At 39.4% G+C, this 26,352-nt stretch overlaps 4 protein-coding genes across 7 annotated transcripts; 2 read left to right on the forward strand and 2 right to left on the reverse strand.

Annotated features, from left to right (window-relative positions):
* Nucleotides 1–652: 652 nt before the first annotated feature.
* slc35a3b (solute carrier family 35 member A3b) lies at nt 653–12,231 on the reverse strand. Its single transcript, XM_028593861.1, has 8 exons — nt 12,068–12,231; nt 6,706–6,952; nt 6,338–6,480; nt 5,869–5,991; nt 5,568–5,742; nt 2,495–2,613; nt 2,213–2,346; nt 653–1,440 (listed from the first exon to the last, which is right to left on the reverse strand). The coding sequence occupies exons 2-8, from the start codon at nt 6,908–6,910 to the stop codon at nt 1,347–1,349; spliced, it is 993 nt and encodes a 330-aa protein (XP_028449662.1). The 5' UTR covers nt 6,911–6,952; nt 12,068–12,231; the 3' UTR covers nt 653–1,346.
* A 514-nt stretch (nt 12,232–12,745) lies between these two features.
* imp3 (IMP U3 small nucleolar ribonucleoprotein 3) lies at nt 12,746–16,385 on the forward strand. The gene is made up of 7 exons (XM_028592935.1): nt 12,746–13,018; nt 13,580–13,687; nt 14,227–14,301; nt 15,040–15,119; nt 15,255–15,306; nt 15,480–15,552; nt 15,715–16,385. Exons 1-7 carry the CDS (start codon nt 12,882–12,884, stop codon nt 15,739–15,741), a joined length of 552 nt encoding a protein of 183 aa, XP_028448736.1. The 5' UTR covers nt 12,746–12,881; the 3' UTR covers nt 15,742–16,385.
* On the reverse strand, nt 16,299–18,813 carry sec22ba (SEC22 homolog B, vesicle trafficking protein a). The gene is made up of 5 exons (XM_028592934.1): nt 18,558–18,813; nt 18,049–18,158; nt 17,420–17,580; nt 17,174–17,320; nt 16,299–16,906 (listed from the first exon to the last, which is right to left on the reverse strand). Exons 1-5 carry the CDS (start codon nt 18,630–18,632, stop codon nt 16,752–16,754), a joined length of 648 nt encoding a protein of 215 aa, XP_028448735.1. The 5' UTR covers nt 18,633–18,813; the 3' UTR covers nt 16,299–16,751.
* Nucleotides 18,120–25,731, forward strand: zgc:55943 (uncharacterized protein C1orf21 homolog). Of its 4 annotated transcripts, none has more exons than XM_028592939.1 (7): nt 18,120–18,181; nt 19,013–19,175; nt 20,292–20,433; nt 22,292–22,371; nt 22,634–22,704; nt 22,857–22,920; nt 24,737–25,731. In XM_028592939.1, exons 3-7 carry the CDS (start codon nt 20,343–20,345, stop codon nt 24,773–24,775), a joined length of 345 nt encoding a protein of 114 aa, XP_028448740.1. In that variant the 5' UTR covers nt 18,120–18,181; nt 19,013–19,175; nt 20,292–20,342; the 3' UTR covers nt 24,776–25,731. The 4 variants fall into 4 exon arrangements, with proteins under 4 accessions (XP_028448740.1, XP_028448741.1, XP_028448739.1 ...); XM_028592938.1 differs by lacking the exon at nt 18,120–18,181 and adding an exon at nt 18,439–18,863; XM_028592937.1 differs by lacking the exon at nt 18,120–18,181 and adding an exon at nt 18,439–18,844.
* Nucleotides 25,732–26,352: the final 621 nt, after the last annotated feature.

Raw genomic sequence — 26,352 nt, forward strand, 5'->3', positions numbered from 1 at the left:
TGCCTGCTCATTTTCTCCCTGTGTCTGTCCACATCATCACACACACAATCTCTATTCATATACACTCATTTGCTCTGAAATCCACAACTATGCAAAGATTATCTGTGACTGTAAACAAATCAGAAGGAGAAAAACTGGCATAATAGGAAAGATGTGTATTTTTGCTCATCTGCCTCGATCTCTTTCATTTGCCAGGGTCATTGTTGAATAAAAATGGTTATTGTAAATGTAAAGTACTCAAAGAGGTTAAAGTAGGTTATATTAATACAGTGTGTCTTCATTTGTCTCGGCACCGCAGCTCATTCAGCCATCTGTTGCTATAGAGACTAGTTTGGTTTTTCAGATTGCACTGCAACTGGAGCTGAAAAGAAGCCTAGCTCTGTGTGAATGCATTAGTGTGTGTGTGTGTGTGTGTGTGTGTGTGTGTGTGTGTGTGTGTGTGTGTGTGTGTGTGTGTGTGTGTGTGTGTGTGTGTGTGTGTGTGTGAGAGAGAGTGTGCAAACATACACACTTAGAGCTCCAATGTAGCCATTCATTTCACTTTGAAGTAAGAAAAAAGATCAAGGCAGAGCTGGTTGTTAAAAAATGCCTTCGTTTATTAATTAGTTCTTTCATAAAGACCTTTATTTTGCATTTAAATAACAGTAGAATGAGTGCTTTTGATATAAATACTTAGACTGTGAGCAGCAAGGTCAAAGCAGTTATTCCCATCTTATCTGATCTCATATAAAAAAAATGACATTCAGCACTTTGACCAAAGATAACACCTCCTCTCTGCGGCAAGTTTGCACCTCATTCCACCACTAGATGGAAGCTCGAGGATTTTGCTCTCTTTGAGGCAGGCACTGTCACACCATAAATGCTTTTTTTGTATTGTAAGTACACCCCTTTCTGCATATCTTACATAAATAAACACAGTCATACAGTATATTAAACTGTTTTAAAATATTTTGTCTCCCCCTTGTCCCTGTAAATTGCACTCACAGTACGTTTTAATGGGATAATTCAGTCAGCAATGTCTGTTGATGTAGAAAGTTAGCTCCACTGTACTCATGTACTTTATAAAAACACCTTAAAAAATACAAAGTAAACGTATTTCATATTATTGACCCCCATCTTTTGTACAAAGCAGCATTTCTCCAGAGGAGTAATGGTGAACATTCAGCCTCAACAGCCTTCAGCTGTTGTTGTTGTTTGGCAGTAACAGATTAAATCACATCCAAATTTCCCGCATTTCTAATTTCCGCATGCCAAACTCACTGCCAAAGTTCATAGAGTCTTGCTCGGTCTATGTTGATTGCCTGTCATCACTTCTGTCAGGGAACCCGATTCACAGAGGTCTCTGTTTATATTTTGATGGCGCTGCTACTGGCAGGTTTGTGCTCATTGCTGTAGAGAAATGTGGCAGCAATAACCAGCACTGCCCCTAGGAAGAATACACTGTGAGAAAGGCGGGAACAGGAAACAAAAGAGAGAAAATAACGAGGCGTTAAAAATGAATTCAATAAACAAACAATTGTGTACTCAGCTCATGTCATGTTAACAAGTCTACAACCATGCTCATGGGCTCCGTGAGGCTGTGCTTAGACACTTTGAGCTAAACGCTAACGCCAGCGTGCTAACATGTTCACAATGACAATTCTTACACGGCATACATTTCATGTTAATGTTTACCATCTTAGTTTAGCATTTTAGCATGCTAACATTAGCTAATTAGCACTAAACACAAAGTACACCTGAGGCTGATGGGAAATCGTTTTTTCCAAATGTTGTCTGGACCGAAAAAACCTATCAAAAAGTACCGACTCGAACAAGAAACAATTTGACCACCTCACGGAAAAGGCAGTCTTGTATCGAGGGCCAAAAACTCCAGAAATATTGTCCGTTTCCCCAAGACGCTAAATCGTGGTATGGATAGACAATGGGTTGGGGAATTGACCTCATAGTGGCACTGGAGGAAGTCAGGGGATCATCAAAGTCTGTAGGTTCACCTAGGAACCACAATTGTCCATACAAAATTCAATGGCAATCGATTCAATAGTTGTTGAGATCAGTCGCTACCGAAGTGGTGGACCAACGAACAGACTGACATTGCTATCCATAGAGCCACGCCGCTAGCCTGGTTTAAAAATAGTAATTATTATTAATAACTAACTATTCACAAACCAAAATTAAGCCTTGTGGGGGTGTACATGAGCATGTATGTGTTTACCCTGTAGGGTTAAAGTCCTCCAACAGGTAATATGAAATGAGTGTGGACACGATGATGGACAGAGAGGTAGCGAATCCTTTGAGGATGTTGTCTGCATATTTAATGACTACTGCTATGACCAAGCCGCCCAGAGCCTGCAGACAAAGTTGGAAAGTATTAAGACAAACACACAAAACATGAAGACAACCCGTACAACAAAAACAAGTATAAGAGCGTGTACACCAAATGCATTTTATTGACAATTGGCAAATATTAGAATGAAGAGAAACATAATGATCAAACCTGTAAGCCAACAACTGTGCAGGTGATGGTGTTGTAGCCCTGAAACATTCCCGACTGTCTGACCCTCTGGCCATCATACACTATCATTCCTACAAAGCCAAACAGAAAGCCAAACAAACCTGGAGGACACAAGGAGAGACAAAGAAGTGAGGTAATGTTTTAACCAATCTTGTTGAAAGGACAGGAAACTAGAGTTCAGGGACTTGTTATCTTTAACCACATTGTTGTCCTAAGAAGTTGTTTCACTACACCTAACTTCCACTAGAGGTCACCCAAATAACAGGTCATCTAGTGCCCTTTATATATATATATATATATATATATATATATATATATATATATATATATATATATATATATATATATATATATATATATATATATATATAGGGGAGAGCGGGGTATGTTGTCACACTTTTCACACTGTCTAACATTTACTGAGCACCATACATCACAATAGTATAAATGTCATACCAAATGAAAGAAGGAAGTCTTGGGAACATATGTGGTATTCATAACATTTTCATATCTTATCTCATTACGGAGTAGTAGACTGTTAAATAGAGAATGTACACTTGTGACAATTTGCCCCATCGGCGGGTAAATTGTCACACTAGATTATCTAAAAATAAGAACACAACTAATTTGTGAATATTGATTTCCAGAACTGGAAATATAAACTATCATGCCTAGAGAACCTGGAAAAACAATACACATTTCAATCAAAACACATTAAGTGGCAAGACCACTTTACTTTGAACTTCAAACTCTAACGTTCTCTGGCTTGCACATAGATTCATGATAACTGAATGGAAAGCTGCAGATAACTTGCTTAACTTAACATGTTTAACCTGAACTAAACAGATGCCCTGTATTTGACTAATCAGGCTCATCTTTAGAGTCACAATTCTGGCACACATAAATTGCCTGGGCTATGGTGCAAGCATTATGGGCCCATTTGTTGCATTTTACACATTTTACCCAGGTCTCTTTTGGACGACTGTTTGAAAATGGCGGCAGAAGCACTCTTCATCATCTGACGATGACTCTTGTATCATTTTTCTTCTTTTAGCTGCCTTGTTCTTCGTAGGTCCAGATTTTGACTTCCCCCCCTTGCTTCCCTTACTTTTCAAACAGCTTTTTGCAAGATTGAGCCTTATTCTTTTCTATTTCTAGTTGCTGCTTCACTGGCGTGTCAGTAAGAATTGCTTATTTGCGTTGTTTTCGTCCTTTGCTGGCTGTGACAACTTGCTCCAAAGTCATTGAGACAACTTTCCCCAAACTGACATGTATGCTAATGTTGGCTTAATCTCAAGGTAAACTCAACATAGCAATTCAGCTTAAGTATCAAAAGACATGTTATTGTCTCCTCTGTTTTGTGCAAAATAATTATTTTTAACATTCATACCTAACAAAGTTGTATTGCATAAAATTTAAAGTGCAATTGTTTTACTTTTTAAGCAGAAAAATAAGAAAATTGTGCTAACTCTCAGATTAGAGCGACCTTGACCACATGTGAACAGGAAGTTGACTATAGAAGAAGAAGTCACACAAAGTGGCTATTTGATTTTTGAGATAGAGCTTCTAGTGGTGGAGTTATGAGCAGTGTGACAACTTACCCCACTCTCCCTTATATATATAAGGGCACTAAGGCAAACTAATCTGGCTTGTGAGGCTACCAAAAAATAGGCAATGACACTGAAATAAAATTTCAATAAATTACTTCACAATTATTTTGTCAGCAAATGAGCCATTGTAAACTATGTCACACATTTCAAACGTATTATTGATCAGTGCCATGTAAGAATTGGATCCCATTAAACGTACAATATGTAACTTTCTGCTGCTAGGGGTCTCTCAACCAAAACAATGGATTTTAAACACAGACGTTTGATGACCTTGGGAAGTTGCGTGGAATTATGGGAGTTTTTATTGCTAAACACTATCATTAAACTGCCGTTAGCGTCGTAAGCACCCGGCACCGGCTGGGGTTTATGGTAACTAGCTATTGCTACATGTCCCGGCTGTGTTGTCAGCTATCATCCCGAATTAAGTCTCTTTGTGCCGTGGGAGTGAGGCAGGCAGACTGGAGTGTGCTAGCTGGCTAAATTAGCATTAGATTAATCGTCTATCTATACAGCTAACGTTAACGTTACTAGTGAAAATATTTGTGGGTTAGCGCAGTGCTGCTTTTATCCATGGTCCAAACAATCATACTACTAATAACTTTATGAGCGTGTTGAACGATGTTGTTATCCACCAAGCATTAGCTAGCATTAATGTTAACTACTTGTCAACCAGCACTTACATTGTAGTAACATTAAACTGGATTAATATTGATATGTATCAATAAATAAGATTTCTGCTGTATTACTGTGTTGCAAGGTGGCATGTAATTAATCACAAAATGATGCCTTTTGGCAGAAAAAGCAGTGTTACCAGTATTTTTTTCTGTGACATTGTATGATTTACAATTACTCTCGAACGTAGCATCTGGGTGCCCGTGTTTTGACTGAAGTTACGAGTAACTAGATGGTGAAAGGTTATATGACGCCACTGACTGAAACGTGACGTGTCTGAAAATAAAATAACAGATTTCTCTGGGTTTGCCATTTGATGGAATCATTTGGGATAGTGTAACTACACAACTCAAAAATATATATAACATAGGTATGGTCGTTTTTAGACATTTTAATGCAGAAAAGTTACATATTGTACCTTTAATTGGTTGGTGTTCATGTGTAAACAGTATGTTTGCCACTTGAGTATTAATGTATTTGGTGAACTTTTTTTTTCCTACTGTGTGACTCTTATAGCAGTAAGTCTTTTAGTTTCACACACACCCTCCCACAATACACAGAATGTAAAGCAAATGAACAATAACAAGAGATAGCCATATTTACATAACAAACAATAAATAACAAACGTACGCACACACACACACACACACACACACACACACACACACACACAACACACACACACACACACACACACACACACACACACACACACACACACACACACATCATCGTCTCACCTTTCCAAACCAGGAGAGGCCATAGTTACTCACCCAGTTGTATGTTACGGACCCACACACTCTGTTTAGTCTCCTTGAGGATTTTCTCAAAGTAAACTCCAGCAAAGCCACTGGACACACAGGCCATCAGCACAGCCATCAGTCCAACAAACTGAGAGCTTGCAGACAAGATCTTCTGCTCAGAGTCACCTTCAGACTCTGTTGGCCACTGTGGAGTTTAAGACACCGATTAAAGGAGTGCATTTTCTGTTGACCACAAACGCAACTGCAACTTTCACTGCAAACGCAAACTTCACCACATCCACGTTCATATACACGCAGTGTCTGCTGGTACCTGCACTAGAGTGACTCCGGCCATGAGGCACAGCAGGGAGAGCCACTGGTAGAAGCCCAACCTCTTCCCCAGCATGGAGACAGAAAACAGAGCTGTGGTGAGGATCTTTAACTGGTACGTGACCTGTGTAAAGCACAACACAAACACACCACTAAGACAGAAAGTAAGATAGTAGTAGATATCAGGCCCGCCACCCTAGTTAGCTTCAGTTCCACTTGCCTCTAATGGAGGTTTTTTTTTCTCTCTGAAAATCTGAAAGGTCTCTGATAAAATTTAAACATTTTAAACAAGATTTTTAAAATTATTGTAAGGAAGGCTACACATTATGGCAAATGCCAAACCACACAGACATCAGTTTAATTACAGTGGATTGTCTGGATCACACACACACACACACACACACACACACACACACACACACACACACACACACACACAGTGAACTTAAACCAGCACATTCATGTGTCACCTGATAGGTGGCTGCGTCCAGGTTGGATAAGGCAACATAGAGCAGATTGTTCTGCAGTGTGTAGATCACTGCAGGAATAGCCAACTTCATGGTCTCCACGGGCTTGTTCACAATCTCCTCCTTCAGAAGTTGCACACTGAAATCTGGCAGAAACAGTGTGTTGTCAGTAATTTAATCAAAAGACCACACATGGAGTAAAGAGACAAAGAGAAGAAACAGAGAGGATCAGTCTGGTATTAAGAAGATTGGGGGGCATTTATATGAGATATTGTACCCTGTAGCACCAAATCTATCTTTAAATAGACTAAGAAGAGAAAGAATAACACAGAAAAAAAGCTTCCTGTCACACCCCCACTCTTCCTACTCACTGTTCTCAATGAAGACGAGGAGGGTGCAGGCGAAGATCTTGAGCACCTCGGCCGACACCACAGCGGATGAGGCCAGGTAGCGGGGTCCATCTTCCTTCAGGGTGCGGGAGTAGCGCATGGTGAGCACCAGGGAGGTGGTCTGCAACACCAGCACCCCCAGAGATAGATACTTCAGCCTGGAGGAGTGTGGCGAGGACAGCACCATCGTGGTGGACTCTGTGCCCGAGTCAGCAGACAGCCAAGGAGTCTTTGGGATGGACGGAAAGAAAAAGAGAGATAATGAATGAGTGAGTCTGGTTCAGCAGAGAAATGAGGCATACCCCTGCAGCTCCTACCAATCTCAGGGATTAATAAAGAAGCCCTTGAGCAAGAAACCAATTTTTGTATACTATCACAAAACTAAGAATAAAACTATGGAGGGATCATGAAAGTCAAATGCAACGGAGAATAATGGAGACAGATTCTAAAGAGTCAGAGAGAGGAGAAATTGAGTGTAGAACAAGCAGGAAGGCTAAGTAGTTAAGTTAAAGGGTAGTTAAACAGAAAGTCCAGCCTGACGCAGTGTCGGGCATTCCTGTGACCAGTCTGCAGTCCTGGAGCACATAAAAGAAAGATCAGAACAGAAATAAGAATAATGGGGACAGGGGGAAATTATTATTGTATTGCAGTACAACTCAAAGTTCAAAACAGCTGTCATCTTCTCTATACTAGTGTAGAAGTCTGACCTCCACCAACAGACACAAACTGCTGCTTCAGGAAAGGATTGGTGAATCATTGGTGAAGCTGAAACTTCAAGTGACCAGCGAATACCCGAGCCCAACTGTTATATTGCATTTGTTATCTGAGTACAGTTATTCTCAATTGCTAAAACACTAAAACCCATTGGCTGAACAAAGTTCTCAGTTGCTTGAACTCATGTAGCTAATTGGGCAGTCTGTTGTCAATACCTTAAACCATTTCACATGGTAAAACACAATTTGCAGATCTCACTCTAAACACATTCTCATTCTCAAAACACATTCTGCACTCTAATGCAAATGTCATCCATACTGGTCAACACAAGTGGCAACAATCAAATACAAATAGAGAACACATGTCATTGATTGAACACAACCACTCAAAATTGATTTCACGTGTTTCAAATGATGTGACACAACCAATATAAGCACAACCCTATGCACATTGGTCACATGTTTACTCCTTTGATTGTAGGCTGTAAACGGTACAATGAACAAATTGTATGGCCCTAAACATTGTGCTTTCCATTTGTTACTGTAACAGTACTGACTGCTCAATAGATTTTGACTGGTTGCAGGTTCATATCAACAAAGAACAAGAATTACAGTATCACAGAGACAAAGGACAAGTTTGTGAGATGCAGGGTACAGTACTGTAAAAATAGGGGTACAAGGAAGAGGAAGAACAACACAAATTGCAAAGAGAAAAGCAGAGTAGTAATTTCTGATCAATTTTGAGCTACTATAATAGAACATGTTTTCGTTCATCAAAAGACAATGACGTAAAAATATGAAATTTGTTTGGAGATTAAAAATGTACTTCTCCCGGAGAACTATATGTTTTGAACAAGTGTTTTCTATTTTTTGGTGTATTGTTTACTGACTGCTTGATAGTGCATATAATTTTGATCACTCTGTTTATGATTTAAGAGCAGTATTGGATTTTGAACACAGGTAAAACTGTTTTGAGGCGAAAGTCTCATTTTGGGAGAGGAGTCAGAGGTTTTGTAAATAGTGCTTGAAGATGAAAAAACGTTCTTTATTGAGATGAATTGTAAATGAGGATTTGTTGTTTGTATGTACTGTGTGTGTGTATATATATATGTATATATGTATATATTTGTATTCATGTATTTCTCTGAATTATTTGTATATGTAAGATTGGGCCACAATGTTTGGCATGACACAGAAAGAAAATATAACTAACTAACTATATATATATATATAAAACATATATATATATATATATATATATATATATATATATATATATATATATATATATATTAGGGCTGTCAAAATTAACGCGTTAATTTTTACGTTCATTTTTTAATATTTAACTCGTTAAAAAAAATTAACAAAATGAACGCAGCTGTGTTTGTTTACTTCATGTGGCGGCTGAGAAACGTAATACGTCTACATAACAGCAGGCGGCGCTACTCTGTATTGTTGCCCAAGTAATGAAAACCGGCAGCTGATTGGACGAACGCGTCACATGGGTTTGTTTTCTCCGGAAATCCAAAGCCAGACTGTCATGGCGGCCGTTCAGAATACGATCTCATATTGTACTAAGATAGTTCACTGAAACATGTTTCTGAAAACATTTTAAGCGAGAAATAGGCCGTGCAGTTGCTGAATCTGTCTTCATTTCAGCTCAACAAAGGTCAGTTTAGAAGATTTTCGTCAGATTTTGAGAGACTAGTCACCTCATTGCGTTCGCCATTTCCGGGTGAGTCCCGACTGCCCTGCCGGCGACTGAACTCTCGGCTCGTTGGAGATGAACTGAACTCTCGCCTGTAAAGTAGACGAGAGCAGGTGACAGCAGCCGGGGACGGTGACAAAAATCTACTCTCAAGTCAGACAGTTTCTAGCCGTTTCCAGCAGCCTTCAGCAGGACTAAATAAGCCAAATTGTTGCTGCTGTTGTTCTGAAAGATATTAAACATTCTGAACTTAGCAGAACCTTTCCTTGTTTGGTTTTTTCTTCATATTTGCAAAGTTAAGTGATTTAGCATTTAAATATCCATTATTATAAGCTTCAGTCTCAATTTAAAAAAGCGATTAATCGCAATTAATTACAGCAAATTGTGCAATTAATTAGTTAATTTTTTTAATCGATTGACAGCCCTAATATATATATAATAACATTTGAGTATGGCTATCATTTGTGTACAGTCAGTGATGACAGAAAAGTACAAAGAACACATTGTTGCATGTGTCAACAATCTAATAATGTAATGTAATAATATACCACTCCACTAAACCATTCAGCCTCTTTTTTCTTATGTTAAACAGCTATTTTGTAAACACTTGTTGCTGTATTTATTGTTTATTTCATATTAATGTTTAATATGTTTGTTATGCACCAACCACCAAGGCAAATTCCCTGTAAGTGTTACTCATGTTTTTTGATACTTTAAATATATTTACTGATAATACTTATACCCTTTAACTTTATATTGAATGCTGGACTTTTACGTTGACGTAATAGAGTATTATTGCACTGTTGTATTTGTACTTTTACTTAAGTAAAGGGTCTGAATACTTCTTCCATCACTGGCTTCAGTAGTCAACAAGTTCCATGGTTTGTATCTAATCTATTAGCCCTCAACAAAGCATGCTGCCAAGTGTTTAGTGTCTAGTTGTTATTCATAACCTATCATGCATTAAAAATGTTAGGTTGAGAGGAATGAGTTAATTATTACCAGTCTTGTAACTACAGTGTACTGGAGGCTTGAAGATGGACATTCTTCACTCTTTTGCCTTACATTTCCTGACTGAAGCATCTCTTCTCTGAACAGCCACTTTCACTTCCCCGCAGAAGGCAGAATATGAGAGGCAAACCATACTAAACTTCTTCAGCAATGTCACTTCTAGAGTTAGTCTGTTTCAGCCCCCTTCAAGTGGTGGGAAGAACCGAGGGACCTTATAATTTCTACTATGTGAGGCTATGCATCCCGCTTTAGTAGAAAGAGCATGTACAACAAGCCACGGAGGGCAAAGACGTGTTGACAGAAAAAGAGGTGTGGTGTGTTCAACACACTGACCTCCTTATGCAGCAGCGCTGCTTAGCAGAGGGGCACGGCTGCACAATCCCTCTCTGTTTGTGTGTGTGTGTGTGTGTGTGTGTGTGTGTGTGTGTGTAAATAAGTGTGAAGATCCTTGCATGGCTGGCAACTGAAAATGAAAGTCAATACTGTTCTTAAAATGTGCTTAGAGAGAGTAAGAGGGGAGTTTGTTGTGTGTGTCTACAAGGACACACACACACACACACACACACTAAAGCAGGATCTTCACCTTCATTTACATTGAGACAGCTGCAAGAATATTGAATATTTAAGCTCTTAATAAGCAGCTACCCATAGGTGAGTCCACTATTACAAACTCATTCTGCACAGCCAATCACTGTTTAAAGCTACAGAGCTTTATTTTAAGTTCTAGTGGAAATCCAAAAGTTTCCAAACAAAACCAAATAGGTTCATTTGTGAGCTGCTGCAAGTGGGTTTCTGGACAATACACTCACACCATAAAAAATACCTGAATCCAAGCCATGTCGCCAAAGTGAGTTAGGTATAGTACTCCATCACTGCAATCTAGAGCAGTGGTGAAAAGTACATCTATTCAATAACTATATATATATATATAGCTTGTGCTTGAGTATTTCACTTTTCTGCTACTTTATACTTCTACCCTACGTTTCAGAGGGGAAATATTGTAATTTTTACTCTTCTTCATTTATTTGACAGCTGTAGTTACTACTACTAATACCTCTTTACTTTTAGATTGAGGTATTGCTACTGTTAACTAAGTAAAGGACTTAAGTACATCTTCCAACACTGCCACCGAGTATTTTACGCACAAAGTGCACACAGAAAGAAAGAGCATGTTGACATACTGAAGTTACCCTGTCGCCTGGGGCGGTGCTATTATATGCTGATTGACAACAAGTGCAGACAATACAAATTGTATTGTCTGCACTTGTGGTCTTGCGCTGTTTTATCTTGTGGCGTGTGGCAGATGTAGCATCATATAGAAAACAGATATGTGGTGGGCTCAGGTCAAAAAAAGCAATGTCTGAGGTAGAGATGGGCCGATACCATTTTTTGCTTCCCGATACCGATTCTGATACCTGAAATTGCGAGTTCCGAATTCCGAGTACCAATCTGATACCAGTGTGTCAAAATGCAAAAATGTTTCAGGACTAAACTGAAATGCTGAGATTTTGGGCAGGTGCTAGAAAGGAATTCATGCCTACAGCTGGTGACGTGGATGTGTGTATTAAGAGCAGAGATTGATTGGCTGCTACCGCTGGGAAGCCTTATATATTTGTTTTAGTGGGAGTTGACCTGAACAAATATTGAACATCACAACAGCATCAGGATGTGGATCCGTCAGGAGAAAAAGTGGGAAGGAGAGGAGTAAGTGAATGAGTGAGTGAGTGAGCGAATGAGCGAATGAGTGAGTAAGTAAGTAAGTGAATGAATGAATTAAAGCAACAGCTTTTCCTACAAGCCCACATACATGCCTCTGCAGACAGGATAAGATCATTTAGCATCTGCTTCTTCTTCCCTCCATGCCTGAAAGAGCCCCTTCCCAAACTCTCCATCATACAGTAGGCTAACTTACCTGTCGGACTGGATCTCAGCTGGGTAGGTAGATGGGGTGTCCGGATACTCATTCGCTGTCTTCTTCTTTAAACCTCCGACCGCTACAGATAACTCTCTCACACGCTGCAAGTTGGAAAATGTTGCGGTAGGCTGTACCCTGAGTAGACATACAGTCGGGACGGAGTCTCCCTCTCTCGCTGCTGAATGAAAAAAAATCGACATATGCTGACAACATACTCCAAACGTTTGGTGACTCCTGCTGGACAGGAAAATAAATAACTATTGTTATCTAGGGTGTAGCCTAATTTCCACTGGGGACAGGGGGGAACTCACTTTTTAAAATCCCGGCCCCTATATTAAACAATAAAGAAAGTAAGACATGTTTTTATTATACATAGTTTAGTACTATTTTTTTCCTGGCAGAATTTATTATTATGATCCACTTAATTATTTCCTGGATTTTGTATCATATATATAAATGTATATATAAATACAGGAAATGGGATTCAAATATAAAAAAGAAATTCTAGCGGAGAACCCCCAGATCCCACACACACACACACACACACACACACACACACACACACACACACACACACACACACACACACACACACACACTTCTTAAACCAAAGTTACACTCTTGGTTGTTTGTTTGTTGTTATAGAGTTATTGTGTTATAGATGGCGCTGTAGCTCACATTGACTTCGCGTTCGACCTTAAACGGACGCCGAAGAAGAAGAACACGTGTTTCCTGTGTTTCCTCTTCCCCCTGCATGGACAGGACTCTGCCTTGTAAATAAATTGCATTCAGCCAGCGAAAGGTTTAAAAAATGGTTCGTAAATTAAAGCACCATGAACAGAAGTTGTTGAAGAAGGTGGACTTCATCAACTGGGAGGTGGACAACAACCTGCACGAGGTCAAAGTGTTGCGGAAGTATCGCATCGAAAAGAGGGAGGACTACACCAAGTAAGCAACATCGGCTGGTTACTGTCACTAAACCTTATTGTTCTGCTGTGTTTAAGCGTGAATGTGTTAGCTAGGTTACCATGAAATACACGTTAAACGCTTAATTATTTATTTCATGTTTTTACTTTGATATAGCTAGCTACACTAACGTTACATGGAATTTACAAATACTAGATATTAGAGCTTATAAAGCCTAAAGACTGCTTTAAACAGTCAGGATTTTTAAAAATGTATTTTAATTGCATAATTTGAGTGAACCAGCCCTTTAAATATTGTATGTCAAAATTCTACTCGTTTTAAGGGTAGCAGCCTCTTTATATCAGAGTCAGAAAAGGATGTATTGCCAAGTAGGTCACACTTACAAAGAATTTGCCTTGGTGATTGGTGCATACATAAACATATTAAATGTTTGAAGTAAACAATAAATACAGAAACGCATATATACAACAGTCTAATATATAGTCAGTGGTAGAAGCTGACAAGTGAATAGTACATAGAAAAGCAAATGAATTGTTATTGTAGTGTATTATAGTAATAGTGTTTATTTCTCCTCTGACTCAGGTACAACAAGTTGAGTCGTAACATCAGAGATCTTGCCCAGAAAATCAGAGACCTGGATGAGAAAGATGGCTTCAGAGCTCAGAGCACACATCAACTACTGGAAAAACTGTGAGTTTTTCAGTGTGATATTGCCTTGACAGAATCGCCTATCTAATAACTTTCAGTCAACATCTGGGGCCTGTGTCATGAAGCAGAGATGAGTGGGTTATCCAGTTCCCTTTGGGCTTAACTCCTGTTTGTCGAAGATGGCTCACTTTTAACTACTTTTCACCTTGTTGAATATCACTTAATGTTGTTGCTATAAACAAATTTCCATGCAGGTATAACTTCTTCATCTCCTATCCTATTAAGTGCTCCCCTCATGGCTCTGATGTTGTCACTTTAAATGAACAACTCTTTCACATGACTGGTAGCTGAACAGGAAATCCCAGAGTTAAAAGATCCAGTTGATAACCAGCTTCATGATACCGGCTATTGTGGCTCCCCAATGTTAACCCAAAGAGAGCTAGAGTTGAACTTGCTTCATAATACAAGCTCCTGTACAGTCATACAGTGGCTTTTGTTTTCCTCGTTGTTTTGGACAGTCTTGGTTTATCTGTTTAAAATCATAATATCCCACTGATCATATTTTTGTTTCTTCACATAAGGTACAGTATCGGTCTCATGCCCACCAAACAGAATCTGTCCCTCACAGAGAAAGTCACAGCTTCGTCATTCTGCAGGTAAATCATCCCAAAAAATACAGCATCTTATAGTCTAATTATTACACAGCTTTGTTGAGTTCTCAGTTCTGATTGGTCAATCACGGCATTCTACGGTTTGTTATTTCTGATGGTAGAATCTGGAGGACATTTGTGTCAAATTATTGATTTTGTTAGTAAGTAGCCTTCTAATAAGCGGGATAATGTAGAGAGAGCTGGTCATTACTAGAAATTAAACCCTTTCAGGCTGATTCAGTCCTGCATCACCCTGTCGGGGTTCTAATTCGCAATAATGACCGGCTCGCTTTACATCATCCTGAACTGCTGCCATCAGGGAGAAGATTCCGGGTGCCGAGATGTAAAACAAACTGGCTTAAGCTATCGTTTATTCCAACGTCTATCAAGCTGCTGAACTCCCAACAGTAAACAAAGGAGCAAAAGTGCAATAAATACACCAGCACTTTTTGCACTTTGCTTATTACAGTTTCTATTTAAGATGTTGTGATGTCTGTACAGTCATGTGTCCTTCTTTTGTGTCCTCAGATGTTTTGTGGATCTTGTTTGTTTTTATGTTGATTTTAAAATGTTTTTTTCTGCTACATGTTTGTGTTGTAAAGCAACAGATTGTAGCACTATGCCTAAGACAAATGTCCCCTCTGGGACAATAAAGTGTATGCTATTCCATTCCATACATTATCCCTTATTGGAGCCCTTGGATGCAATTATATATCATTCAATTTACCCGTGTGACCCCTGCAGGAGGAGGCTGCCCAGCATTGTGCTGAAACTCCGGATGGCTCAGAACCTGAAGACGGCCATCACCTTCATCGAACAAGGACGTATCCTTCATTACTGCATTATTCCAAGAGTTTGTTTGGGATTGATGTCTTGAATTTCCTTTGAGAAATTGGTTCATTTTGTCTATGTAAAAGTGCAGAAAGTGTTTTGCAGTATTGACCTTGACTCAGTATCAGATGTGCGTGTTGGCCCAGACATTGTCACAGACCCAGCTTTTCTCGTCACAAGGTTAGATTTCACTTTGTTTTGTCTTCTCATAATTAGTTTGAACCACTTTATGCCGCAGAGGGCCTTTTCACACAAACTGTCCGTTCTGCAGAAACAGAAATTGGCAGTATAGATGCATGTGAAAAGCGTCTAAAGTGATCAAATATTGACACTGTTAATGTGACTTTTTCCAGAAATATGGAAGATTTTGTTACTTGGGTGGACTCCTCCAAGATCAAGCAGCATGTCATGAATTATAATGATGAGGTGAGTGAGTTTTCAGGATCCGCTTATACATCTGCTGTAACTGTTTTGTTTCAATGCAAATGATCATCTGGTGTCAGTCCTGTAACCTACTAGTGTCACTGATCATTTTTCTGGGCTAAAAAATAATGCTAATGTTATACTACCATTGTGTTTCTTTTCCAGAGGGACGACTTTGATCTGGTGGCATAAGACTTTTGGCTTACATCCATTCATCACCCTGGAGGATAGGAAAGGGACTGTACTCTGCTCTTGTAACTATGGCTTGAATAACTCTACAACCCAGGAGTCAACAGTTCAAATCTCTTAACTTGGAAATTGTGGCAAGAAAATAAGTGTTCTCGCCTTCTTAACAACAACTAACTGAGCAAGGACAAAGGAACACACTTCCAGGCTTCACATTGTCACCAAACACCTCTTTTTTTTGTCAAAAAAATGGAAAATGGAAATGCTGGTGTAGGCCCCGATGAGACAGCGCATTTGTCAACCGTTCTTTTGCTGTGAAGTTAAATGACGTCTGGCGTTTTTTCCGCTCCGAGTTAGTTTTTTCAACTCAAGGCGTTCAGGACGCTCCTGCCGCAACCAAAAAGCTTCACTCTCATTGAAAACCATTCAAAAAAAGCTGCCCCTGGCTGCTAAAACGCCCTCTTATCTGGGCCTTATAAGTGTGTATATACAATGAAGAGGACTGTTGCGGTCTGTTCATATTAACATAACGTGTGTCATAAATACAGTTGTAAAATAGAAACTATAATTCGATAAATATTTAATATTTTCAGTAAGACTTTGTTACAATGTAAACTTTGTCAACAATAAACAAACATTCTTTTATCACAGTTAAGACTTTCTCCTTAATGCTGAAACTCTGAAAGAAACTCCTATTTCCAGGTTATAAATGTATCTACACCCTGCTCTTAATATTCCAGTAAACAGAGTTACATGAACTCACCATGAAGCATTTGCTTCCATACATAAAGAAGTCCCATCGCAGAGCTATGGCTCAGTTTATAGTTTATACATTGCATAAGTCAAAGCTGGATAAAGCATAGGAAGAATTTCTACCTGCAATAGGGATAGGCTGTATATGACCCCTTTAAGGCACCCTGGCATACAACAGTAATGTAACAGGATCAGTTTAAATTCTTGTTTTTTCAAAATGAAACACCCTCTCCCTTATGTTAAAGTCCATGTTTAAGAGTCCATCAGAGCCACCAGAAACGCACATAGATGATGAGTGTGATGAAGAACACTGACACGGCAGCCACCTTGGCATATGCGGAGCGGGTGTTGAGGTATTGGGAATCGCTGCGGTACTTCTTCGACAGACCAGACAGATTGCTGGCTTTTGTGTCTAGAGCTGAGGAAAATAAAAGTATTGATGTGATGAACTGGACATTTAAATAAATGACATCAAGTTGTGTAACTACTGACTACAAAGGGGTAACAAAATTGACTAAATACAATCAACTCCTCTGACACGTAACATAACTGGCACAGAACAAACATTTTCATATAGGCAGTAGTAACCGCAAAATTGTATTGGATTTAGGGGTTTCTTGGTATTTTGTCCCTTGTGTTTTGTGCAGGTACCCTGGCCAGGACAGATTTTTTTATGACTACTTACCAGAAAGAGATTCTCCTCTTTGCAGAACTTCCTCAATATTTGCCACCATAATTCTCTGGACATCCTGGAGCTCTGTGTTAATACTGCCAAGGTTCCTCCTGGACCTGTTGTCAATGTAGGACTTCTTTGTTTTCTGGATGTAAGTGTCTGGAACAATGTATGTATGACATAAGCTCAGTGAAGGATTTTGTTCTTTCTACAGAAAGACAACATTTCTTGAATCTACCGTGTCACAAATAGTCTTACCAAACTCGATGAAGGAGTACGGTCTTGTTACTGTGGGTACTCTTCTTCCATACTGGTCATAGAACTCACTGTGGAGGTCTTCAAGGTATGCAAACACCATCTTTTTGGGAAATGAAGCCTCACAGAGGAAAAGGTAGCAAACACCCTGTGCTATTAAATAACTAAAAACAAAAAAAGCAAGTTAAATCCAAATCAGTGGTTATTACTAATGAAATGTTTTTTCCTAGTAATATTTCTTATACAGTCTAGGGTAACGTGTATCAAAATAAACCACCAAACTGACTGTGCAATATTACGGAGCTCTTTGGATGCTTTTATATAGACCTTAGTGGTCCCCTTATACTGTATCTGAAGTCTCTTTCACAAAATTCAGCCTTGGTGTAGAATTACAGCCACTAGAGCCAGTCCCAAAATGAGCTTATGACCTCATAAGGAGCAAGATTCCAGATCGGCCCATCTGAGCTTTCATTTTCTCAAAGGCAGAGCAGGATAACCAGAGCTCGGTTTACACCTATCGCCATTTCTAGACACTGGGGGACCTCATATTTATGTTAAAAAAAAAAACTCAAAGTGAAATTTTTATGCCATGGGACCTTTAACAAGAGTACTTGGTGCTTGTGATAACTTACTGGAAGTTCATGTCCCCGGCCTCCAGGGTACAGCGGTCCGGACTTTGTGCATTCAATTTACGGCACAGCTGCTTGGCTTGGCTCTGGTACTGCTGGAGGTCTCTACCTGACTGACAAAGATAAGCAAAAACAGGTTGTAAACAGAAGTGCAAGTACAATTTTATGGCAGTTGTAAAACAATCTCATATCAAGACTCGTATTAAAACGGCACATACAGTCCAAATGTTTTTGTTGGACCGAGATGAATACATTTGACAATTTAATGTAAAAACCATGCTTATTGGTAGTGGACAGCAGAAAGTTAACTACGTACATTGTTATCTGACCATTACATTCAAAAAAAATTATGTCCCAAATGTCCCAATATACTACCAAGAATGAAAACGTATTTCTTCTTGTTTTGAGGAGGTCTTACGTTACACCTTTGCGGATAAGCTAACAGTCAACAAACATTTTTTAATGGAGTTTGGCGTGTAGTCGTCGTTTAGAGAAGCTAGCTTTCATTTCACCTGTTCATCCTCCTGTATGGACGCAGCGAGCGGTAGTCCGTCCGCTACACGAGCGATGATCGTTAGTGAAGTCATTATTGATGGAGGTCAATAATTGGCGGCGTCAACTGTCGGTCTTTTGTCAGAGACGGTAAACTTTAAAAACTTCGTATGTTTTTGATGTCAACTTTAATGATGCAGAAGGGAAGGAATGAGCTGGACGGAAGTTCCTAGTGCGCCGGTGAATTAGGTCCGACTGGCAACTGATGAAATGCAACTTCGTAGTCAAATTTCCATCGGATAAAGAGGTAGCTGCTTCTAAAAATCGTATGGGAAATTAAGTGAATTATTGTGTTTTGCGCTGAATAACAATAATAGTTTATGAAAAAAAATATATTTTTCGAAATTTGCATTAGCTGTTGTTTGATTTGCTGCTTTATTTTCCAATCGGGTCGGCGCTATTTCATCACTTTCAGTATCAGGCCATGAGCTACCAGACAGCTGCAGACGGACTGACTACATCTCGACTGCTGATGCCTGTGTTGAACCGAGAGGTGCAGATGCGGTCTGTCTGGGTCCTCCGTCTGTAGTGAAGACTCTCTAAACTAAACCCAGAGGAACCATGGACAAACCAGAGAGGTAATTTTGCCCCATTGCTGTACGTTTATTTTGCTATTGTTTGTTTACTTGGTTCCGTATCTGCGATATATATCATTACAGCGTTTCCTGCTGGCCGTTCTTCTTTTGTTATTAGGCTAGTTGTCTTGAATCCATGATTTGAACCCTGATCGTTATCCCCTCACTCCGATGTTGTGAAATGATGCGACGATGGTTGAAATTTTGCAGCAAGGGAATGCATTTTCTGCTAACATCCCTTGTTTCTTATATTTGCTTGCCTAAAATGGTATGACAGCACAGTGATGCACCGTTGTGGGCTGCAGCTGCAGCTTCTATCTATATACATGTACAAATGTAAGCTAATGAGGAGGATATGAGTGATGTGTGCGGAGCAGCTGACTGCAGCTGGACTCAGCTGTGTGGCCAGTGCGTTTAGGATCAACCATACCTTATGGGTTCAACAACTCAGCATTTCGACCGAGTGATTTGGTAAATCACATCGTTATCCATTAGCCATATTGCTGCGGCTCTTACAAGCCGATATAACTGCGGCCTCAGTTAATCCTCTGAGCGCAACAGAAAACCCCCATTCGCTGATAGAAATGACCCGGCGGCTTGGCACCGTGGCATCCTAGCTTGAGAGGGCCTTATTGTTGCAGTGCAGCTGGCACCGCCGTGCGCACGTTCTGATTGGTGTTTTCCCAGACCGTCATGTGCATGATCCACAACCCGGCTAGACCATCTATTTTACGGTCTTTTCAAGAACAGATTGTGATGCCGGCGTGTTTTAATTCTAGGGTGGGGCGCTTCATGACTAATTGATTATGGGAAAAAAAAATAGTGATTCCAAAGCTGGAGTTCAGGGGAATTCTTCCCTTGCGAAATTAAGGTTATTTCCTACTTCCTTTTCTTGAAGAGGTTAGCTCTTTTGGTAATGCTGTTTACAGAGACCACACTCTCCACTCGATGTTTCTAATAAAGACTGATGCTCCTGAGAAGAGTCCCACAGAGACAAAACCTTAATCAACATACCTGTCTGTGATCTGAGGCTTTCTGCTTGGGGGTCTTTGCTCACAGAAAAATAAGTTTGTGAACTCCGGATCTACACACATCCCTTTCTCCTATCTGCCCCACAAGGTGTTCCTGTGATGCTCAGGGGTGAGGAGGAGAGCAGCTGAGGAGGAGGAGATGGGCTGCACCTCTGCCAAGCAGGTGTCTGCTGTGCCCAACGGCGAGGAGGGCCAGAGTAAAGCCTACAGCAACGGGGACCTCCTCTCTGGTCAGTCTGTTTACTGTACACACTGATCACAGTTCCCATGCACCTCTAAGTGCCAGGTGGTATCCACGTCCGTATCCTTGCTTTCATTTTTGGTCAGACTGGCCTTTTGGTAAATATGAGGTATTTGCCACCATTCATCGATGTGATTCACTGCTGACATGGAAGTTCCTTTATGACATAGCCTGCAATACCTGAATCTTTAAAGATTAGGCCACATTCATATCAATATGGGTATTTAAAATAATAATAATAATAATCCAGATGATACCTTAATTTTTCAAAAGAGTTTTGAAAATGGTTAGCAGTATTGAATAGGGACCCTGATGCTCTCAGATAATGATGGCAACATTAATTAGTGCTTTATTAAAGGCAGGTTCGCACGAAAGGTCAGTTAGAGCTATATAGGTGCTACTATCATTTTAAAACCAAATCTTGTCTAGGGCTGCAACTAACAATTCATTTCACTATCAATCAATGCGGAACATTTTGCTAATTGTTTGGTCTATGAAATGCTAGAAAATTGTGACAAATGCCTCAGAGCCTAAGATGTCATCTTCAAATTTCTGTTTTTCAAATTGTTTTATCCGACCAAGAGTCAAGAAAAAACATTCATGTTAAAAACCTACTAAATCTCACACTGGAGAAGCTGAAACCAGTAATTGTTTGGTGTCTTTGCTTAAAAAAATCACTAAAAACTATTTATTTTTAACGTTGTTGCCATTTCATTTTCATGTCCGCTTTCTTAATAAATACATTTATATATAAATACAATATTTTATATATATATATATATATATATATTTTTTTTTTTTAAAACACAATTTTTCTTTAGGTATAGAAAGTACAAAAATGCACACAATGCTGCTATGAGTAGTATGGCTGGGTATCGGTACACAATACCAAAATAAACCAGTACAGAATAGTATCCAAACTTACTAACTTGTAGTCAAACGAACATTCAATCCTTTTTGAACTCCGATCTAGAAAAAATCTGTGTAATGGTTTCACATTTTTGTGATTTAATGCGACATGTGTTTGGCCCACTACCGCAGCAGCAAGTGGTGGAGTGGTGGTGGCATTTCACGCAATTGAATACTTCAATTAACATGATGGGTATCGAATTAAGTCGGGTGGGAAAAAGGTATCAAATTAAGTACTTTATTGATATTGATATTACTTTAAGGGTACTGGTATTGGTACTGGTATCATACTTTTTAAATGATACCAAGCCCTAATGAGCAAGCATTAGTTCCTGCTGGGATATAAAAAAAAAATCACCTTGCACTGTCAACATGCAGGAAGAGTATTTCACAGGTTTCATTTCAAGTGCACACAAACGGTCAAACAGTGCCACCAGTTCATGGGGCTACCATCATCTGCAAGACAATTGTCTGCTATTTTCATAGTTGTTAAAGCTGCTACGGAGGAATGATCAACTGCAACTATCTGTGAGCTACAATAAGAACTTGCACAGCATTAATCTGATGTGTTATAATTGTATGAGTCCATCAGGCCGTTATTACTCTGGTTTCGTAACTGTATTTTCATTTCCTCCTTTCTACATGCGTGGGGGTGAGATGGAGGAGGGGGCTGTGCATGTGTGAGAGAAAAGATGGAGAGGCAGAGAAAAGAGGAGAATCAGCCTGACAGCTCGTGTGTTTGCAGCTTTCCAACCATTGTTATGAGGATTTAGTCTGGAGCGTGAGAACTCAAGCACATAATTACTTTGCCAAGTATTGAACTGTGAGAACAAGTAACCCAGAGGATGGCTCTGATCGGAGCGGCTGTGTGTGGGTCATCCTCTGCTGTTGTGTATTAATAAGAGATGTGCTCCTCTCTTTCTCCCACTCTGTCACAGATGAGTACAAGATGAAAGGAGTGGAGAAGGTCAAGTACATCAGTGGAGAAGAGGGAGGCGGGGATGGCCAGGACAGCACAGTGCGTGATTCTTTTGTACTCTTTGTATTCTTTTTTTTATGAATAGAATGGGACATTTACTCTATATTAAGATGGCTTCTGTTTATTCCCTTACAAAGAGTCACTGTGTAATCTAAAATGAGTCATGAAGTAAACTTTTTATTCAGACACATTTGATCAGATTTTGGAGCACCGTGCTGCATACATCTGCATATTAACAAGGAAAAAACAGAATAACTTGGTATTAATGCCACACAATATTGTGTGCTTGGATATCCTGCAGGAGAAAAGTGCTCTCCTTGGTAAAGGTCAACACATGGATGAGACAGGGTCAAACGGAAATGGAAAGATTCTGTAAGTGTCACGGACTGAATATCACAAACATGTATTCATATGTTGTGTATTAGACTAAACTAGTTTGTCTATTTTGTTGATCATCTAAACTCTTCTTCATGTCCCAAGTTATACTGCAAGGCTCTAATCTGCTGTACCGCTTTCCTTTGCAGGAGCATCCACTCCTCAGAGAGTCAGCAAGAATTCTTCAGGATGTTGGATGAGAAAATTGAAAAAGTAAGAAATGACAACCCATCATTGGCTCTTTACTTTTTGTTTTTTAGTATTTTGCAAAAAGCTCCTGCTAAATGACATAATGGATGTTAATCTTATTACTGCAGCACTGCATCTGTAGCAAGTGAGGATACAGCAGAGATGACATAATGATACCTTAAAAAAGAAAAGCCTCAATCTGTTGTGTCCTGTGCTTTCCAATTGTAGGGTTATTTAAAGTAGTATTGTTGAAAACATGTTTTACTGAGTGCTGCAGTGTGCCTAGATCTGGTCGGAAGTGGTTTAGTGTTTATGAGTTGTATTGTTTTATGGCATACAGGGGCAGTTAAGTGATATCCTGTGAATAAGGCTTGCATTGTGCTATACTTTTCTCATTGTCAACAAATGCCTTGAAAAAACAAATAACAACAATGAATTGATTATACTAAAACGTAATATATATTTATCTAAAGCCTGATATACAGTAGCTTATTCCCATGTGACATAAAGCTCTATTGTTAAAACACACCAATGAGCCACACTGTTGCACTGGGTGACATGTTCCTTCATTTTATTGAGCACAGGCACTGCCTTGCTGCCGGACTCTCTAGTGCACCAAATGTGTATTTATCCACTGCTAAAAATAGTCCCTAACAATTTGCTCCTGATTTAATAATGTTTGCTAAAACCAACAGTGGCCAGCTGTTTAGGGACATTATTTAGTCTTTTTTAAATTTTTTATTATTTTTGTTTTTACTTTTATGTCTTCAAGACGAATAAACTTGTGTGGGGCTGAGTGCTACAGACAGGGCAGGGAAGTCACAAAGTATTGAAAACTCATTGTTGGTTCGTCTTTTAATATAAAATAACACCAGCTTTATCCTTTCTGCTTTTGTTTCTGCCTGCAGTTTTTTACTCCGAATGCCTTTCAATAGCTCCTAGAGAATATGTTTTGCGTTTAGTCTTGGACTATGTTTGTGTGTGTGTGCAGGTGAAGAGAGCGGAGCTAACGGTGACAGAGCAACATTTGTCTAATTTAGATAGAAGTGACTTAAAATGTACCATGTCTTGTAGCTGCATTTGAGGCTACTAATGGTCAGTAATTGGCCTCTTACACAATGAATCTGTCTCTGTGTAATTGTTCAACATCTGTGTGATGTGGTGAGCTCAGAAAGAACACCTTGATCTTTACAACAAAGACCATAATGGAAATTAGTCTTTGAGTTGATTGTTTCATCAACATTTTGTAGTTGTGTGATCTAATGTCCTCCCTCTAAAAAGTATTTGATCCGAAGTGTTTGATTTGTTTTGATTTAGATTTTTGAGTTTATTTTCTCTTATTAAACTTGCTGTGCTGCTTTCAGTGCCACGTTACAGTATTGTTCTCTATTGTATCGATACTTACATATTCCATATGTACGGGGGATATCACTTTAAGACAGACCACTACGTGGCCCATGCTTGGGCATAAAAGGCCCAGATGTGCATGGGTTCACTGATTTACATTGATTGGAACGGTAACCGAGCGGCTTCGCCCTGGAGAGATAGTCTCTTCACTCAGAGAACCAAGGTTACCTTGTAACCGAACATTATATGTTCATATTTTGCTATAACAAAAAATGGTTTTGTTTTACGCATTTTGGTCTGATGTAAAGCATCACAGTGGAGCCTAGTTCATTTCATTCGTTATTAATGTTACTATGAATGGGATTTTAACTAGATTTGCCCTATCCATATTGTGATACTAATTTAATTGGGCTAAGTCTTAGGAATACAAAACACAGACCATCAAATAATACTAAAAAGGCACCATACACTAACATCTCTGTTTTGTTTACAGGGCCAGGACTACTGCTCAGAGGAGGACGATATGACATAGCACTGCGGTCGTGTATCTATCAGTTCCAATATGAAAGAACTGTTATCGCAGTGTTACGGATGGGCCGTACCATGTGTTACCATGTTGGGGGGGGGGGGGCCTGTACCTTGTATGTACACGCCTGAGAAAAATGGATTACAGACTTGAATCAAGCACCTTTTTGCCCTCTTGCTCACAACCTTAGCCCCTGCTCATATCAACCAAGAGAGAAAGGACCACCAAAATCAAAGAGGGTTTAGTATTTTTAAGTTTTCATGGTTCTCCAAAAGGAGAGAACATTTGTTTTTTCTTCCTTAATGAAGCAATTACAGGATGACAGAGAACTTTGGATTTTACTTGCTTTTCTTTCCCTCCTTGGATGAGTCCTGGAAGGTCACTACACACATGGCTGCCACTGAGACTTCCTATAGACATTTGAAACATTCAGACATATACATTTTCAACAGCAGAAGCAACCAGTGCTCTCGTGGACACCCAAAGTGAAAATAGTGTCTCTATCTGCATCATATTTGAATATTTCATCCTTTAATGCCTCCCTGAAACATCAACAGATTGGAAACTTCCTGCATTCCAAGACACAGTTTGAACCTCTTTTCTACAGTACGTTGGTCAGTACATTGTGTTTGTCTGTCCATGTCTGTTTCTGCTATGATTATAGAGTATTTATGTTGAATAAGGCTCAGGGTTGAAGTGTTGTAATCTTTGTCTCATGTAGTCAAGTCCTTCCTCTCATTTTAAACACTGTTGCACCATTAAAAAGACACTAACGCACTCACAGCAGGGCTATCGATGTCCCCTGCTTCAGTATCTGTCCCGTGCTAAACCCACAGGGTGGACGCTGCTACGTCACATAGTAGTCCGATTGTGTATTTCGCACACCAGTGTTTTGTTGTTGTGTTCAGTTTTCCATGTTGAATTTTTGTTTTTCTAGAAAAATAAAAAGTGTTTTCAGTAAGCTATCCACACAGCTGACAACATTGCGTTACTTTAAAGAAAAGCCGACAGAACAACCTGCCGGATGATTCATTTAGTCAACAGTATACTCACTGCAGCTCAGCCGCTTGTCTGATTCAAATGAATACATTAATACAATTACTACGTTAACAAATGGTATTAAATATGCTGCACCACATACTAATTCATAATAAAACTTGTATCAGCAACGGAGCTCATGAAAACATGGGTGAACTGGGTAATAAGATTATATTAAGAGACAGTTAAGAATTAGAGCCCAAGTGACACACTGGCGTGGCTGATATTATCAGACAATGTTTAGCTTCTAGAGATATTAAAGGGATAGTTCAGAAATTTTGAAGTTGTATGAGGTACTTATCCATAGTCAGTGTATTATCTACAGAAAATTGTGGTCAGTACGCACCTAGTTTGGAGAAGCAGGCGGCAGTCCTGACACCGAAGCTAAGCTATGTACGGCTGTGGCCGGGGGCAGCAGCAAGACGTATTTTAGCCACCTAAAAAAGGCCGATATATCAGTTTAAGTCTACGCTATATTTAGAATATTTTCACCGCTTTACCTTGTTGTCAAACAGCCCTTTCTGACGGGGAACTGGAGCCATTAT

This window comes from Perca flavescens, chromosome 12, assembly GCF_004354835.1.
Source record: "Perca flavescens isolate YP-PL-M2 chromosome 12, PFLA_1.0, whole genome shotgun sequence".
Classification (NCBI taxonomy): domain Eukaryota; kingdom Metazoa; phylum Chordata; class Actinopteri; order Perciformes; family Percidae; genus Perca; species Perca flavescens.

What these genes read in the sequence shown, in the direction of transcription:
- sec22ba (XM_028592934.1), bottom strand. Translation starts at nt 18,632, where the DNA reads ATGACTTCACTAACGATCATCGCTCGTGTAGCGGACGGACTACCGCTC. An exon ending in GCCGGGGACATGAACTTCCA is followed by an intron (nt 17,581 to 18,048) that starts GTAAGTTATCAC and finishes TTTTGTTTTTAG; the next exon opens with TTATTTAATAGCACAGGGTG. An exon ending in GTACTCCTTCATCGAGTTTG is followed by an intron (nt 17,321 to 17,419) that starts GTAAGACTATTT and finishes ACATTGTTCCAG; the next exon opens with ACACTTACATCCAGAAAACA.
- slc35a3b (XM_028593861.1), bottom strand. Translation starts at nt 6,910, where the DNA reads ATGGTGCTGTCCTCGCCACACTCCTCCAGGCTGAAGTATCTATCTCTG. An exon ending in CCTCGTCTTCATTGAGAACA is followed by an intron (nt 6,481 to 6,705) that starts GTGAGTAGGAAG and finishes TGTTTCTGCCAG; the next exon opens with ATTTCAGTGTGCAACTTCTG. An exon ending in GAGGACTTTAACCCTACAGG is followed by an intron (nt 1,441 to 2,212) that starts GTAAACACATAC and finishes CCTTTCTCACAG; the next exon opens with TGTATTCTTCCTAGGGGCAG.
- imp3 (XM_028592935.1), top strand. Translation starts at nt 12,882, where the DNA reads ATGGTTCGTAAATTAAAGCACCATGAACAGAAGTTGTTGAAGAAGGTG. An exon ending in CATCAACTACTGGAAAAACT is followed by an intron (nt 13,688 to 14,226) that starts GTGAGTTTTTCA and finishes TCTTCACATAAG; the next exon opens with GTACAGTATCGGTCTCATGC. An exon ending in ACAGCTTCGTCATTCTGCAG is followed by an intron (nt 14,302 to 15,039) that starts GTAAATCATCCC and finishes TGACCCCTGCAG; the next exon opens with GAGGAGGCTGCCCAGCATTG.
- zgc:55943 (XM_028592939.1), top strand. Translation starts at nt 20,343, where the DNA reads ATGGGCTGCACCTCTGCCAAGCAGGTGTCTGCTGTGCCCAACGGCGAG. An exon ending in CAACGGGGACCTCCTCTCTG is followed by an intron (nt 20,434 to 22,291) that starts GTCAGTCTGTTT and finishes ACTCTGTCACAG; the next exon opens with ATGAGTACAAGATGAAAGGA. An exon ending in GGGATGGCCAGGACAGCACA is followed by an intron (nt 22,372 to 22,633) that starts GTGCGTGATTCT and finishes GATATCCTGCAG; the next exon opens with GAGAAAAGTGCTCTCCTTGG.